This window comes from Rhamphochromis sp. 'chilingali' (genome assembly GCF_963969265.1).
Source record: "Rhamphochromis sp. 'chilingali' genome assembly, chromosome: 5".
NCBI lineage: Eukaryota > Metazoa > Chordata > Actinopteri > Cichliformes > Cichlidae > Rhamphochromis > Rhamphochromis sp. 'chilingali'.
In genome coordinates this window covers 21,014,860-21,033,117 of record NC_137932.1, presented here as the reverse complement: position 1 = coordinate 21,033,117, position 18,258 = coordinate 21,014,860, and the positions used below count along the sequence as shown (strand labels likewise).

The 18,258-nt window shown below is 40.4% G+C and overlaps 2 protein-coding genes across 2 annotated transcripts in view; both read left to right on the top strand.

Moving 5' to 3' along the window:
• The window catches only part of LOC308397092 (uncharacterized protein), a gene marked incomplete at both ends in the record, with an annotated part of 535,410 nt that overhangs the window by 371,573 nt on the left and 145,579 nt on the right, over window positions 1-18,258 (top strand). The gene's annotated exons all lie outside the window — the stretch shown is intronic.
• tdrd15 (tudor domain containing 15) lies at window positions 394-16,358 on the top strand. Its single transcript, XM_080882001.1, has 4 exons — window positions 394-522; window positions 8,852-8,921; window positions 10,200-15,665; window positions 15,903-16,358. Exons 2-4 carry the CDS (start codon window positions 8,890-8,892, stop codon window positions 16,012-16,014), a joined length of 5,610 nt encoding a protein of 1,869 aa, XP_080738127.1. The 5' UTR covers window positions 394-522; window positions 8,852-8,889; the 3' UTR covers window positions 16,015-16,358.

Here is an 18,258-nt window from a genome sequence, read left to right as displayed (position 1 = left end):
ATTATGTTTAGATTTTTATTTACGGAACTCTTTTATTTTATTTGTTGTGTCCTGTTCTTTGTATCCTTCTTTTTTTTCTAACTCACTGAGTCCTTTTATTGAGATTGTCTACTTTATTTAAACTAGGCCTTTTTAAATCATAGGCTGGCCTTCCACATTTTGGGATAAATAAAGTTGTTCTTGTATTATTGATGTAAAAAAAGAAGTAGAAGAAGAGCAAAACAAACAAAATAAAACATTACAACATAAGTAGTCTCCTCCTGGATTTATTAGGACGGTCAAATGTGTGCGTTTTAAATACTCGTCGAGATATGTCCCCTCCCCTCTATTGTTTATATGAGCAGGGAGTTGATGGTACCTGTTGCATAAGTATCTCGTACTTCAGGCCGCCATGTTTTTACAGATTTTACCTGGAGCACGAGACAGACGGCAGCAGCAGGAAATGAGATCAGCCACGTGCTCTCGGCCTGGACCGTCCTTACACATCTGAGGCAGGACAGAAGGTAGAAAAGAGACTTCAAGGTGAGCCAGGGAACTGCAGTCACACAGGTGTTACCAGCTAACCAGTACTCTTAGTCACGGAGGGCTCATTAGGGATCAGAGCCAGCACAAGGAAGGCGTTAGACGCAGCTGTGAGGGTAGCTTAGCATAGTTAGCTCTGTGCTACTTCTACTGAAGCTAACTCCTTTTCATGAAACACTCTGCTCACTTTCCGTTTACCGAAACGCTTACCCATCCTGCAGGTGTAGGCAAATAACAGTTTGTCAGATTCTGTATTCAATAATTGCATTTTTATTAAAGGTTTATATGCACTACATCGCGAAAATCTAAACTAGCCGCGGTATATGTGATATTAAAAAAATAAAATGAAAAGGTTGTGTCTGGATAAAAAAAAAATTCTTTCTCTTCTATAAACTATTTATTGTCATAAAAGGCTTTTATTTACTACTACTACTACTACTATTAGTATTAGTAGTAGTAGTATGAAACTGTTGTGGGAAGACCGCTTGGATTAAGGGACTCCCTTAGTCCAAGCGGTCTTTCCTCCCTTAAAGGGAGGCCTCTTTCTATATAGCTTTTTGCTATAGAAAAAAAAAGATTTTTTTCCCACAAAAAGAAATAATATTTTTAATGGATGGAAAGCTAGTGTGGGGAAGTCAACATCTGCCAAAGTGGGGAAAAACAGAAATTTAAACCTGCCAAGAGCCCAAAAATCTCACTCTACAGCCATCATTTACCCTTGGACCCTTCTTGTTGAACAAATGACTCGGGAGGGGGAAAAAGCAGGAACAATTTTACAATTTTAAGACTGGGGAAACAAAAATTTGCAGATACTATATATTTTTATCAGCTAAGCTACCTCTTAAAATGATTTAATAATTTTAAATTAATTTCTTTTTAAAATACTCACCCACATCTTCACCATGTTATCATCCTCATCCTTTGATCAGTGTCCCTGACTGCCTGTGTTTTTAAGTACTTATAAATGAGGGGTCGGCAACCTGTGGCACACAAAGGGTTAACTGATGGCACGACCATAGCTGGACTGGCCATTGGGCATTTGCTCGGTGGCCGATGATATATATATTTTTTGTAACGGTATAAACAATGAGAGGTGGTGGATTGGCCAGATGCTGGCCGGTGTGTAAAAATAACTCAGTTGTTTGGTGGTGGCTATGGCGTAGCTTCCACAGATTCAGTAAAATTAACAAGTGGTGGAGGCCAGCAGGTGGATGAGGAAAGGGGAGGCAGGAGGAGGAGAGACTCGAGGCGGCCGCCGGTCTGAGTGTCAGGTGAACTGAACTTCAGGTAAGAAGTTATGACCTGCAGTCTATGTGGGTCAGATATAAACCAAGTTTAGGTGGAGTTTATTTTCGTTGTCTTGACTTTTTACAGTCCGTTACAATAACTCGTACTGTGTACTAGCTAGCATGACGGAGTTTCTATACAGCTGGGTGGGTGCTATGATGTTACTGATAGTGAACTTTATTTTATTCATAAGGTTAGTTAGTAGCGTTGCCAAGCATCCAGTAAAAAGATGGAATCATCTCGTATTCAGAGAAATTATTACGCGTTTCGTATTGAGCTGAGAAGGGACGCAGTTTGTCTAGGATGGAAAAAGACACAAAGGTGGATTTATTCTGTCTTTATGCTGCACAGCTGCCTCTCCTCCTCTCATCCTCTCCCCCTCCCTCTCCTGTTGCTACTTCAATCATGAAACTGATCAATGATCAGCTGATCGGCTTTTCTCTCTTGTTTGTTTATCGCCCACTTTGCGCCAGAAAGAGGAAACCAGCAGATGTTGCGCTAAACAACAGCAGCACGTTTAAGCTTGATCAGCTGTTGTTAGAATTTATTTAATATTAATTTCTAGTATCAGCTGATGTTTGCTGGAGCCACAGCTGTAAACCTGCTGGTCATGATGTCTGTTTAGATATGTGGTGAGAGGGAAACATGAAGATGAAACCACGAGATGTCCTTACTGAATCATCAGAGCTGTGTGGTGATGGAGAAACAGGTTTACCTTTTAGGTGACATGAATGAGTTGAAGGGAAGTTATGAACTGTTGCTGAGAGACAAATAACACCAGGATCCTTTTCTAAGTAGCTGACAGCTGGTAACTGTGCAGGGGTGGGTCTAGCAAAGTGTTGCCAGGAGGGCCAGGTAGGGCATTAACAGGGAGAGGGGGGCACAAAGAAATACTTTCTTTTTCTAATTTAAAATGTCTGGCTGTTATTAAATAATTATCTGAAGCTTACAACCAAAGTTTTTATCTGATGTAAAATGTATAGAAATCATACATATACCAACAAGACAGCGTACATCACTGTCACAACAGCGTTTGTTTTCATTCAGACTTTATGGCTTTAATACCTGGTGGGCTGGTCTCTAGTCAAAATGCCCGGGCTGTTTTTTTGTCCCAGTCCAGCCCTGGGCACGACACGCAGTGAATTAATCTGAGAAAGTGCATCAAAAAATAAATGGCCGCGCCAGCGGTGCACATCGCAAATCAGCTCGCATAGACACATAAGTTGTGGCTCTTCTTAATGACGGTATCTTAGCTAACAACCCCAACTACCAGATTCAACTTGTAATCGGCTAAAAATAACTTCACCTACTGGTAAGAGGGACGTTGTTAGCTTTCCACATTCTGACACTTCAAAAGCTTCAGGAGCTGTTCGCTCAGCACAGCATCAGCACCACGGAGACACACGGATACATCCGTAGACTCGAGTAGGGCTGTTCGATATAACGATATATATCGGATGAGGATATAAAAACGTCTATCGTTTCATTTTACGCTATCGTTTGTTTCGTGGTGTCGCAAAATAAACTGTTTATGGCAATATTTTTTCATCGTTTTGATGGTCACTGTAGTGGCTATATTAATTTCTTAAAGTTCTCTCTTTCTTTTATATTTAATATAACCACACTACAGACGGACAAGCAACTGTTTTTATGCGTTGTCGTTAGCAACAGCGACGGTAACACCTTCGCATGTCCGCTTGTTTATGTTCCACATAAACCTTTCACAATAAAGCTCAAGATCCTGTTGAGACTTTTCAAAATAAACTGAATCACGTGAAAGTGCAGATTATTTACGGATGAGAAGTAAAAAAGAGCCGCCTGGGCCCTGTTTCAGAAAGCCGGTTTAGTGCAAACTCTGAGTAAGTATACCCTGAGTTAACGAAAACTCTGGGTTTTCGGTTTCACAAAGCGAGTTTAGATTAATTCTGAGTGAGTCACTATGACGACACACTCCGTGAAGCTAACCTGCCCCCTCGCAGGTTTACTTCAACTAACCCTGACCTTCTCCGCCTCTTTGTCAGAAACCTGACTGTAGGAAGTGTCAGACATGGCGTGCCCCTTCCTTGAAGAGCCAGTAGATGTTGAAGCCCAAATTCTCCGTAGAGCTCTCCGCTGGGAGAGAGTGATTAGAGCGCGTTCGGACATTTTATCATTTCCTGATGATTTCCTGTGTGAACGTTACCGTTTTTCAGCACAATCTATAATTTATTTGAATAACCTCCTCAGGCCTAATATTGCTCATGTGACACATCGCGGACATCCTCTCAGTTCTGTACATATTATTTGTATTGCACTTCGGTTTTTTGCAAACGGGAGCTTTCTGTATAATATTGGTGATGCTGAGCACGTTCCCAAGGCTACCGTCTGTCGGGCAGTCAGGAATGTTACAGTTGCACTGAAACGTCTCCTGTACTCGTTTGTGGTGTTCCCCGGTCATAGACCCACAAGATTCATCAAAGAGGGATGCCACAAAATTGCAGGTATCAGGATGAACAAAACTTAATTCATGATGTGGTGATACTTGAACTACTACTTAAATTTTACATTTATTCCCACGGTTCCCAGGCGTGATTGGCTGTACAGATGGCACTCACATTCCAATCATTGCTCCTTCAGTAAATGAAGGAGACTATGTGAACAGGAAGTCTTTCCACAGCATTAATGTACAGGTACATAGTTCCCTGTAGCATTTCAAACTAACAAATTATTTCATTATAGTAATGGATGCCAATTTGTGTTCTCTGCACTGTGAAGATCATATGTGATGCTGCCAACATTATCACAAATGTGGAAGCCAAGTGGCCAGGCTCTGTGAGTGGTGGTGGTGGAGGACCCCCACCTGTTTTTCCGGCCTCCGCTTTTTTTTCTGTTGGCTATAACGGGTCACATTTGAGCATACAGAGTAAGCAAATATGTACTTGTAATGCTCAGATAATTTCAATAAGTGCTTACAGAAAGAAAATTAATGTAGCCTCTAACTGCAATTGATTTACATCGGACAAACAGACCAAGCACTATGGCTCATAATACAAACCTCACCTGTTTGGACTATATTTTTATATTTCATTTTTACTTGCTGCCAGGAACGTTTGGGGCCTGTTGGGTTGCACCTGCGCTCACATCACATCACAAAATAAAATGTATGAAATAAAAAATAAAATAAAATATAATAAAATAACGTGTTAAATGGGTGGAAATCCCTAGATCAATGTTTAAATTAACACTCACGCATTGACTGTTTTGCCATGCATGCTCCCTTTGTTTTGCAGCTGAGGCTGTGTTACTTTTTTTCCGCAGAATTTGCATGTTATCGGCATATACTGCCATCAGAATTTCGGCCTCAAGCGCTGTAAAATACATTGACCGCGCCTTCTTTCCCTCCATCTCCATGGTGACTGTGCTCCACTAATCAGGGCTTTATGTATCCTCGTGCGCGCTCTTAACTTGGGGTTAAAGCAACTCCGCGTTGATTGAACTAATTGTTATCAGCCTTTCTGAAACCGAATATTCCGAGTTGGACAGTTCGGGGTTACTCAACCCCGTGTATCGTTTTTCACTCTGAGTTTTCTAAACTGGCTTCCTGAAATAGGGCCCAGGTGCTAAAAAATAAACCTTAGACTCAAACGTTAGAACAGGCAACCCGCAGCACGCCGTGTAATAAATACTCACAAAGAAAACGGCGGCCGTTACAACTTATGTCTATAGATGTATAGCTTCATGCATCGGTTAAAACACTCGACTCCGGGTAAAGCACGCCCAGCTGGAAACACTTCACGCAAGTCGAGCTGCCCGAGATTCACGGAATTTACAGAAAATTTTTGTGATTTATATCATTATCGGACGATAGAATTCTGATATCGGGATATGAGATTTTGGTCATATCGCACAGCCCTAGACTTGAGACACAATGCGTTTTTGGGACTTTCAGGTGTTTGGACCAATGTTTTATTTTCTGATCAAACCAGAAATCTTTAATGAGCAGCTGGATTTGTCTCGCATTAACTGGCTGAGTTAATACCAGTTAATGTGACATCAAAGCAGCTCTAATCCACAGCTGTGCGTGTTCATGGAGCTTGCATTTTCACCTGCTGGACATCACTACCTGACAAGTTTAACTGTCTTCAGAACATTGCAGAGGCATTATTGACAGTATTTGGCTCTAAATATCTGTGTGAGCAGATTTTCTTTCCTCAGGTAGCCGTCTGAATGCTGGACACTCGGAGACCTGTGTCTCTGAGTGGGAGACCAGAGATCAGATTAACATGTGTGTCTCTGTATTAACAAACATGCCATATTGGCTTAGTTTATTTTTCTTATCATTGTTGTGAGGAGACCATAAATAGCATTTGTATTTTCTGTTGTACAGACCCTTTGCTGTTATGGAGTTCTTGTTATGGATAAAAAGTGTCTTTTTTTTGTTTCAAAACAGCTGATAACTATTCACTGATAGCTGCCAACATCTGCGAACAAATAATTCTATGAAGTGGTTCCATATATTGTATAACTGTTCATATAGAGCGTTATTAAATTTATTGCTAATGCAATCATATGGCACACTGACTTGAGGAAATTTTAAATGGCACTCGTCATCAGAAAGGTTGCCTACCCCTAAATAAATAAATACAATTTTATTTATACAGCACCTTTCTACACAGTGTCAGAAAGTGCTGCACATAAGATAACAAGCCATAAAAAGGTAAAACAGACAATATAAAACAGGCAAAAGTTAACCAAAAGTTTTAAAGTTTTGAGTTGTTTTTTTAAAAACAGCTACTGAGTCCACAGTTCTTAAGGTTTGGGGGAGAGAGTTCCACAGTCTAGAGGCCACAGTGGCAAAAGCTCTATCACCCTTATTTCTCATCTTAGTCCGTTTTATAGCAAGTAAGCCCTGATCAGATGACCTCAGGGACCTGCTAGGGACATAGGGCTGTCGCAGATCATAGATGTAGGCTGGTAAATGATTTACTTTGCTCTGAGATCAGACTTGACTTTAAAAAACATTAGTTTCATGTACACTGCTCAAAAAACTCAAAGGAATACTTTTTAATCAGAGTCAGTGTCACTGATTGTAGCACGAGTTGATACTTAGACCCTTACAGAGGTTGCACAGATAGTCCTGCTCCTGCATGATGGCACATCATGTTACTGCCAGGTTTGCTGTGTCTCCCAACTATTACTATCCCAAATATTGTAAATCACTTTATCAGACAGCAGGGGGGGCTCTTGCATTGACATTGGTTTGTGAAATTTGCTCAGCTCTTTAAAAAAGGTGCGGTGTGTATATGTATGTGTATATATATATATATATATATATATATATATATATATATATATATATATATATATATATATATATGTGTGTGTGTGTGTACACAGAAGCAGAGCAGGAAAAAGGTAAACATGAGATATCTGATGAACGCTGTCACAAGTGAGACCCTTGAAGTCAGTGAAACCTGGGTTTAAATATTAATACAGTTAACCCCTTCAGGTTTGTCCATGAAACCATAAAGCTGCACTTTCTTTTTGCCTTATAGTCTGATTTGTCATAACTTCTCTGTTTTGTGGTAAGCTTTTCTTTGGCTGTCACTTCTTCACCCTGACCTGTCTTATTTGGCTCAGCAGAACTGAAATATAAATCCTGCTGCTTTTACACACGGACTCACATAAGCTCAGCGATTCTCTGCGCGATCAACCTCTCACATGTTTAAGCTTGCTGCGGGAGATTTCACTTGTCATGTTTGCATAGTAAGCTAACGATTAATAAGACGATGTCAGAGGAATTGGTGCACAAATTATCATCACTCACAGATCAGTGCTGTCGCTCTTTATACACAGTTCGCACGATTGCAAAGTGAAAGCAAAAAAACAAGCGCAAATTCAAACGCGATTTCAATATGTCACATATTGACAGTGGCTCACCGATGCCAATGACATAATTACCCAGCTACATTTCTGAAAGAATGCAAAAGCATTGACATATATTTTTCCTTCCTACGATAGCCCGACGGGCAGGGAAGAGATAGATTTTGGTAGCCCGACTGGAAAGATCGCTAGCCCCGGGACGTCGGGATAGCGATATTGCGAGCCCTGTATCTGATTGAGGAATCACTCATCTTTGGAAAAGAGAGTTTATTACAGAGAAATGTCTCTTTCCAAAATAAAAGCTATACTATCCGCTTCTTCTGGGCTATATTCTCAGCAGCATATTAAACATATCAGGTCCCCATAAGGAGAATCATGTGCTAACGGATGTCTAAATGACTCGGGTAAAGTTTGTAGCATGCGTGCTTATTGTTTTTGTCTGCTTCCACTTGTCTTTGCACTAGGATGATGTCAGCGTAAATGTGCAGTCATATTCGTTGTGTTCCCACTAGTGCTTTCAGGTTAATCTCATTGAAATGACCTTAACGCCACAACACGGCAAATCTCCGTTAACGAGCTACCCCTGATCGCCCCGTGCATGGGGCTAGACGGCCAACACGTTAACGAGCTAACTGCGCTAACACACTAATTCCCACCATGTGCATTGCGTGGCACATCCGACATACTGTTTTACTTTTGTCCATCAGGGTCATGCGTCACATAAAAACCAAAATAGTTCCAAACGCCAGATCTGAATGAGGGTGGGGGAGGTTCAATTTGCCATGTTGCAACAAGCTTAGCTTCTGTCTTGCTAGCTTGCCCTTCGCTCAGTGGATCTGCGCTCGACAGTGCAGCCTAGGCGGAGTAGTCGAACGCAGATCCACTGAGCTCTCAACACAGACAGCATCGTCAGAAGAGAAGTTGAAAAAACAAATTAAGAAATTTGTTCAATACATATGCGTACCGAACCGAAAGCACTGTATCGAACGGTTCAATATCGATACGAGTATCGTTGCACCCCTAATATATATATATATATATATATATATATATATATATATATATACACATATATATATACACATACATACACACACCTGTACCTGATAATAACCTCAGAAGCCTGGCTTTAAATCATATATTAGTTGTCGAATTAAGACTTTTTTTCCCCTCCCTACAGGTTTATTTTGGGATGCAATTGTTCCTTATTCTGCTGCCATGCAGTCCACACTGGGATCTGATCTTGAAAGGTAAGAATGTGCTTTTCTGTTTCTTTTTCTATTTATTTTGATCACATAGACAATATGCAGAAAATCATTTAGAGGAAAAAAAGAAAAAAAATTATAATATAAAAATTCTGTACAAAATAAAGCAAAACGCACTACAATATCATGTAGTGAAGCCACGGCTAACAAAATCACTGAAATTCAACAGCTATCTCTTCTTTATATCTCGTGAAAACCAGATCTTTATACTTCTTTCTAAAGTGTATCACAAATGTGTAAAACCATTATGTAAAAGTATTATATCTGACTTCATGCTCCTATGCAGGGGATACACAGTTTGGAAAATTCTGGGTATTTAAAAGAACATATTTTTTTGATGTTTTATAATGTTTTCTTCTTTGTTAATTAGCTTCAGGAAAATGGCAAAGCTAAATTGTTCAGCCTTTCAATTGCACAAATTTCTGAAACAGAATTTCAGATATAAGGAGCATTGTGCTACACTGAGAGAAAAAAAAGAAGCTGATAGAGAAGGGATTGTCATTGTTAGGGCTTTTAAGTCGTATAAGCCATGCAAAACTTTACGAGGCATGACATAACGATGCACTGCTACTAATACATGGTGTAATAAAGGCAGAAAGTCAAATCCAGGCTTTTGAGTCACAATTTCAGTGATATTAGTCCCAGATATTGGATCTCAAATAAAAACATCTGTTGTTTCAAGTTATGCTCTGTTGTTTATGGCAATATTGTTTTCATCATTTGGATGATTAGAAGCAATCAGGAATGTGAATATAAGCATGGTGAGTAAAGGTGAGACAGAGGCAGGACAAAGACCAGTCGAGACAAATCGAGGAGCTTGTTTGTAAATGAGGGCGTCTCTTTGTAGCACGCATGTGGTTTGGTTATGAGAAGTCTGACGTGGACCAGAGAACATTTCCCAATAGTTCTGTGTAAAAGGAGAAAAGTAATCACATATGGATTAGCACCATTCATCTTTGAGCTTATAATTAAAAAAAAATCTTTAATGTGGTTTTTATATAAACTAGCACTATTAATAAACTAGTCATTTATAGAGTTTCCATAAAATGTAATATACTTTGATACATTTCATTATTAGATATTGGGAAATGAGATTTTGGTATGGAATATCAGAGTGATTTTGACTCCTCGCATTTTAACATTTCAATGAATTGGCATATATAAATAATACATAAAACATGAATATAAATGCTATACAAAGTAACCATTTAATCTGTACTTGTATGAACTATTGTTGATAATGAAAGCCATTTTACTTTGCAGGTCTCAAGATTTATCCCCATCCGCACCATGCGCCCTTTGGCCAGTGGACCTCAAGTTAACTCACTTGGACTGGAACCCTGAAGCAATCCTGATACACTTCCAGGGACAGTACCTCACCATATGTGAACTTGACTATAGTATCTTGCAGGGAGAAATACAGAATGTACCAAAGACTAAAGCTGAAGTGGATATTGGAGAGTTTTGCCTCGTGGAAGATTTGACTTCAGCTCGCTGGTACAGAGGAAGAGTTCAGAAACGACGGGACAACCTCTTTGATGTTTTCCTCATTGATCACGGAAACGTGTTGACTGTCAGTGCCACAAACGTTTCTTCCTGTTCAAATGACCTGTTCATCCTGCCTCCGAAAATAGTTTGTGGTTTTCTTGCTAATGTGCTGCTTCTTCAGAGTTGTTCTCACTCTGTGGTTGAGGAGTTTTTCTCAAGCCTGATCGGCAGAAATATCAACGGTTACATTCAAGCACTGCTTCCCCACAAAGTCCTCCTACTAGAAGTCCCTGACATCAACACCGGCTTAGTTACACATGGCTTTGGGAGATATGTGGACACTGATACATTTCTCTTCTTGGTAGAGATGCTTACAGAGATGCCTCTCAAACAGAAAATAGAGCCGGTTCCTGACTTACTCATTGAAAAGCCAAGGGGACAAGAAGTTTGTTTTAAACCACCAGGTTTGCAGGGATATGAAGGCATTTTTTCACTCTATGGACCAGCCTTGTGTTGTGGGACACAAGCTAAAGTGAGAGTAACTGCCGCTGTCAGCCCTGGGTTGTTTTACTGTCAGATGGCCAGTGTGGAAGCAGAGCTCTGGGAAATGTCAAAGAAGTTAGCTGCATCATGTGAATGCAGACCTAAAGAAAGTTCTCAGATGACTCCAGAGAACCTGGGTTTATTGTCCTCAGCTAAAAGCAAAGATGGGAGATGGTACAGAGGTTTGGTGCAGTTTCTCCCAGGCAGTTCTTGGGTTAGAGTCTCGTTTGTTGACTACGGATTCGTTGAATCCGTCAAAGTTGAAAACATCCACAGGTTGGCACCTGAATTGTATTCAACGCCAATTATGGCATTCCCTTGCTCTCTGGCATGCCTGAGTGATGAGGATAAGGCCATCAAAACTCAGCAGTTGTGTCTCCTGAAATCAGGCTTACTTGGAGGACGATTACACGTGGAGATCACTAGATACGATGAAGAACACCACCTGTACTGTGTCACTATAATTAGTGCTGAAGATGAAGGTGTGGAAGAGCCGGAGCCTGTCAGAAAGTGTCCAGTCATGAAGGTTGAGTCCGTTTCTGAGGCTGAAGAACAGGGTGGCTTCTTGTACCATGAAACAATCATGGGCGAAACACTGGGGCAAACGCTGAAGGTAGAAGAGGTGCAGGTAGACTCCGTGTTTGTGGGCTATGTTGAACATGTCCAAAATCCAAACCATTTCTGGATTAGAACACAAAAACGCAATGAGGAGTTTGAAGAAATGATGTCAAAGATGGCAGAACACTTCGAACACGTGAAGCTGGATGAAGACGTACTGTTAAATCCTAAGCTTGGAACACTGTGCTGTGCGGTTTATGAGGGAGACATGCATTTTTACAGGGGTGTAGTGACAGACACTCTTAAGCACGGAGCTGAAGTTTTGTTCATCGATTTTGGGAACACTGAGAAAGTGCCACACATGCTGATCAAGAATATTCCTGAGTCATTTGCCTGCAAGGCGGCATTTGCCATTTGTTGTACTCTTTCGAATGTTTTTCCTGTTGAAGACATCTGGACAAGTTCAGCCTCTGATTTCTTCAGAAGAGCTGTGTCAAACAAAGCCTTGCTAATCCATGTCGTACAAATGAGAAAAAACAAATTTGTTGTTGACCTTTTTGAGATGGGAAGTGGCAACAATCAGAGTATTACTGAGCTCCTGGTCTCTTCCAAGCAGGCTGAATACATTCCGAAAGGGCACTTGGACCAAAAAAGGACAGAAAAGACAAGGTGCCTCCAAAGTAATGTGAAAACAAACATCGCTGAGGATAAGGAGCAATGGAAGATTTTTAAGGAAGAAGAGAATGCATCGAATAATGAACCTGAGAATGAACCTGAGAAAGCTCAACTTCTTGCTAGCATCAAGCTGTTAAATATCAAGCCTGGGTGTGAGTTGACTGTGAACTGCTCTTATATCAGCTCTCCATCAGATTTCTGGTGCCAGCCTCAAGACATGGTTCCAGCTTTGGAAGAACTGATGGATAAACTTCAGCAGTATTATTCAACTCATTGGGTTCCCCTAGAGTCAGGAGATTCATGCTGCATTGCCAAGTCACCTCAAGATGGACGATGGTACAGGGCCTTAATCACTGCAAAACAGAGAGACAATGTCACAGTAACGTTGGTTGATTATGGGAATACTGTCCAAGTCAGTGAACACATTCTTCAAGCAATAATGCCAGAATTTCTTTATTTGGAAGAACAAGCTTTCAGGTGCAGCCTTTACAACTTAATTGAACCTGCTGACCCTAAGAACTCTGGGAATTGGAGTCCAGAAGGCTGTAGGTTGCTGAAAGATTTTGTCTTCAGCAGCACTGGAGCTCTAAAATGTAAAGTTGTCTCCCAGTTATATGTGAAAAACAAGGGGCTGTGCAATGTTGTTGATCTCTACAACAGCCAAACCCAGCAGAGTGTGACAGATACGTTCACAGAACAAGGTCTGGCAACACGAGTGACGGCGTCAACAAGGCAACAGCAAGCAGCGTTTCCGGAATCTTTTATCTACTCTTCACATGATCTACACCCAGGAAATGAGGAACAAATGTATGTCACCTACGTTAACAGTCAGTGGGAGGTCTACTGCCATCTTGAAAGAAACACTGACATTATTGTTGAGCTTGAGGAGAAAATCTCAGAGGAGAGTAAACACATGATGCAAGTTGTTACAAGAGCTGTTGTAAGCAAACTGTGCCTGGCAAAATACTTTGATGGCAAGTGGTACCGCGGTGTAGTGCATCCTATTCATTCACCTCTGCATTTCAGTGTGTTTTTTGTGGACTATGGAAACACAAGCATATCAGAGAAGACCAAAGTCATGTTCATCCCGAGAGACTCATCAGATTTGTTGTACACCCCCATGCAAGCCGTGAGATGTTGTCTCCATTCAGTGTCCAAGAAAGATGTGTATGCAGATGTTAAGGAGTGGCTCAGTAGTGCAGTCCTCAACAAGCAAGTGAAAGCTGTCATACTTGGAAAGAATGAAGATGGTTCATTTGATGTCGAATTATTTGATGGAGACATGAACATCAATGAGAAGTTGAAGGAGCTCATTCTCAGTCTTTCATGTAAACCCAAGACTGCTGTTAGATTTGAGATGATCAACAGAAAACAGAAAACCTCCTGCAAACGAAACACAAAGTCTTCGTTAAAAAGCAAGAGTCATCCTAGCGTGTATTCAAATCTTTCGACATTGTCCACTGTCCACAGAGGTACTAAAAAGAAAGAAAACACAAAAAGCCTTGTTGGTGGGAGAACTCAAAGCAAGAACACAAGAGTGAGAACACAGAATGAGGGCACATTGAACACCCGGGCCTCTGTGAAATCGCAGAACAATCAAGTGAAACAACAAAGACAGAAACAGAAGCAAGCCCAACAGAAAGAGGCAAAAGAAATACCCCAACTGCTGCCTGACAAGAAGATATGTGCAGGCTTTAGGGCAAAGTGTTTTGTTTCCCACACAGACTCCATTTACAGCTTTTTTCTTCAGCTGTCAGAGGATGAACCTGCAATCTTGAAAATGGGTGAAGCTCTCAACTCAGGTACCCTCAGAGAATCCTTGAAGATGCCTACAACCTTAAGAATCAATGACATTGTTTTGGCTGAGTTTGAGGAGGACGGTGCCCTTTATCGTTCAGTTGTGAAGAACTTTGCAGGCAATTCGTGTTTCAAAGTTGAGTTTGTGGACTATGGAAACTCGGCAGTCGTTGAGAAGAAAAAGATCTTCTCTATACCAAAGGAGCATCTGTCACATCCGAGATTCAGTATACCATGCTCGCTGCTGGATCCAAGCACATTCAGAAATGATGTGGCTTTCACTGATGCAGTAATGGAGAAGCCACTGATGGTTGAGTTCATAGAGCAATGTGGAACCAAGTGGGACATAAAGATTAAGGTTCTTGATGGAGAAGTGGGCCTTAATGCAGGACCTGTAACTGAAAGGGAGGATGAGTCTCCTAATTCTGAAGCTAATGAGAAATTGAGGTCCCACAAACAGAATAACCAAAGAGATGAAGCATGCAAGAATGAAATAAGGTCTGAAAGAAAGATGGCTACTGTCAAAGGTGAAACATTCACGCCTAAACCACCATCTGTTAAGGTGTTAGTGCCGATGAGGATGAAAATTCACAGGTATCACAGGATAAGAGGCAAGAGTAGCAAGAGTAAGACGACAAAGAGATTTGGAAATGCATCCCTTACCCCATCTATTCAAGCCAGAGACTCAGAGAATGGAATGCTTTTGTCGGTCCAGAGTAATGGCTGCTTTTATGTAAGACTTCTTAGGACCAGTGACTGTCTCACTGCATTGGAAAGTCACATTGCAGATAGCCTGGTCAAGTGCAAGATGGTAGCAAGAGAGGATATCAAACAAGGCCTCAAGTGCTTAGTTCAAGTCCAGAGTCACAACAAGTGGCACAGAGCCATAGTTCAGCACCTGAGTGATGAAAATGTCAATGTTTTCCTGGTGGATCACGGAATAACAGTGGAAATCCCAATTGGTTCAATTCGACAGCAGTGTAGTGACCTGTTGAAATTCCCAAACCTTGCAGTGCTGTGCAAGATGAACAGTCTTGGGTTCACTGAGAAGGACGATGATCACAGACACTGGTGTGAAACTCTGAAACCCTTGATAGGCAAAGAAGTCAAGTTGATTTTTGTGCGTTATTCTGAAGCGGATAGCCTCTGGATGGTTGAAATAATCATAAACAAACTGTTTCTCATGTTGCATCAAGTTGTGTCACTGCAGCACAATGGAGGCACTGAAAAAGGACCAACCGTGGAGACCAGCCCTCCTCAGCGGCTTGCCTTTGCTCCAGTTCAAATGGACAAATTATATTCTGGCTTTGCTGCTGCAGTTAAGACGCCTTCTGACTTCTGTGTGTCTCTAGAGGATTTTCTTCTTGTAACAAACAAAGTGTCAGTTGAGCTGGATGACCTTCCAGACAAGATAACAACCCTCCCAAAGGTCACTTATTCCTGCATCCTGAGAGGTGTGAAGCCAGCTGGATTGGATGATCAGTGGCCTGATGAGGCGGTGGTCTTCTTCCAGCAATGTTTGTATGGGAAGAACCTCCAGATCTTCTTCATAGAGTTTGTGTCAAACACACACTGGAAGGTGGACATTCTTGTAGATGGTGTCCATGTTGCCAAGGAGCTGGTGGATGCTGGACATGCCAGCTATGTGGATGTCATGCTAGGACTCAGGTATGCTTTATAATTTAAAATCTGACTGAAAGTGTATTAGAAGTGATCAAAATAAGCACATATTTAGTCCTTTGATATGTTTTTTTAATGACTTCAAATCCACGATTCAGTATTCTTAGTGTAGTATATATCAGTTGTGCTTTAGTCGGTGAATAAATGAATGAAAGAACAATGAAATGTGTGTGGATTTGTGAGATAAATATCACATTTTTTGTGCTTAACCTCTGGCACTTTCAGGTTCCTGGAGCAAAGCCCCTTTAGAGCTCATTCCCAGGTCCTTCACAGTGAGGAGCAGTGTGGGCCAGAAGAGGAAGGTTCTTGTGAAGCTCGAGTCCACTGGGGGATGTGAGGGGACGATGTCACTCAGAATAAGTTTGGGCTTGTTCACAAAAATTTTGTGGATGTTTAAGGAATTTAAACAGTTCTTTATGTTAAACAGCTGTTTGTGTGAAAAATATTATATTGGTTCTAATTTCTGTTTCTGATCATTTTGACTAAACATGTAGTACCAAAAGATATTTTTGTTATTAAATTTCACATACTTTCAAATATCTAAAACTTAAAATAAAAAGTAATTGCCTGATTAAGACAAAATATTGTCACTACCTTGTCAGCACTTCTGACACTTTTCTTTTTATATTTTAAATACGTTTTGAGTCAAGGCCACATTGTGAAAAATAAAATCTTTACTGATTGTTCTTTTGGTCTCACGTTGTTTGTTGTCTTAGTCAGCAATCAGTCACTTGTGTGTTTAAGGAATTTAGGGTTGTTTTTTTTTTAAAATTTATGACCTGCACACATGTTCCACTTGATGGTGCTGTCAAGCCAAGATTTCTTTTTTATAAGCTCCTCAATGAGGCAGTGCTGCTAGGAACAAACTTTCTTTTTCTGTCCAAAAAGAGTCAAAGAAATAAATGCAGCTGAAAGAGATGTACATTTATCTTTAAATAGTATATTTTACATAAAAGTGGCATTATACCACAAAGTACAGTACATCCCGTTATTATTTTCATGAGTATATTTAAGTCCACAACTGCAGCCAATAATAAATGAAATTAGTTTGGAGTGATCACGTTGTGAAAATTGATGATAAGAACAGTAATGAAAACATTTTGTGGCGATGATGGGAAGGAAGGAAGAAAAGAAAAAAAAATACTGTCAGAAGTGGGATTCGAACCCACGCCTCCAGGGGAGACTGCGACCTGAACGCAGCGCCTTAGACCGCTCGGCCATCCTGACATCTAGGAACCGGGGAAAAAAGACTTAGTCATAAAGCCTGTGTATACCGTCACGGTCGTACTGATAATGTTCTGTGTGTATTCTGTGTCATATTTCTAAATAGATCTCCAGAGAGAGGACACTGGCGCGGGTTAACGTTACAGAAATAAACCGTCGCCATGTTCATTTTCTGTTACAAACGCGGTAAAAAAGTTACATGTTTTCATAATATATTTCAACAAACAAAGATGATTATATTAAACGTATTTACTCCTGTCGCTCATAATCTCTACACAGAGACGTGTTTTTCCGGTCTTTAAGCCTGACGTCATTAGCAAAATTAAGTTTGAAATCCAGGTATCCATGAAAACGGATTTTTTATTTATTTAACTGAGTAAGAAGTTAACAGAGTTAGCTCGCTAGTTTCCACCTAAAGATGATAGGAAACAGGAAGTGTAATGTTGCTGAGCGTTATTGATTAGTTTTGCTTTTGGTGGTGATATGATGGTATTATTATTCTTATCACCACAGAGTTCCCAAATGTAATGATGGTGGGTTTAGATTTATATTTGTTCATGTATTGGAAAATAAAGAACGCCGATTCAGCTGCTAAGTTCTGTGTACCAATCCTTACACTAATATCGAAAAGCAAAACGCATAAACAGCAAAGACATTTTAAAAACGTGTCGATTCCAATGACTGTAGAATTCCCGGGCGAGTTCTGAAGAGCTCTCCCAGAGTTACCCTATCATCTCCGAAGTTGAACTTCAATTTTTATGCTATAGTTGATTACGCGTTAAAATAAGCAGGCCGATTTACATATAAGTTTTTTTAAACGTGCGCCAGTAGGTGTACATGCATTATCAGCAAAACCGAAAAGAAAAATCTTTAAAACGTCAGGATTCTTCAGCGAGTTCCGAAGAGTGACGATCTGCCACAGTATTAACTTTGTTAACCTTTACACATTTTAAAATAAAATACGCCGAATATCGACAGATCATACTTTCAAGTACATGGTTAGATATGCTGGAAACTTTTAGCAAATTATGTTATAAGTGAAGAAATCTTAAAAACACCATCGTTTCATGCGAGTTCGGAAGCCCTTTAATTTTTAACCATCAAGTATATTACACCGACTTTATCTGGTGGAATATTTTACGAATACAGTTACCTTTTGTATCATTAATGACAACTTAAAATACCGGTAGTAACACATAATAATAATAATAGTTTATCAAACACAACTTCCAAAATCAGAGCACTTGTCCCAGATTAAATACACCCGAAATGCCCCAGCACCGTTTCACCGCCAGTTCATATTCCATTTGAATGTAGTACCACTGGCTTTTATAAATAGCTTGTCTTTAATCCTTTC

Bases quoted from the DNA above. Each gene is read 5' to 3' on its own strand.
- tdrd15 (XM_080882001.1), top strand. From the start codon at position 8,890: ATGCAGTCCACACTGGGATCTGATCTTGAAAG. The intron at 8,922-10,199 runs GTAAGAATGTGC...TTTACTTTGCAG, and splicing joins CTGGGATCTGATCTTGAAAG to GTCTCAAGATTTATCCCCAT. The intron at 15,666-15,902 runs GTATGCTTTATA...TGGCACTTTCAG, and splicing joins GATGTCATGCTAGGACTCAG to GTTCCTGGAGCAAAGCCCCT.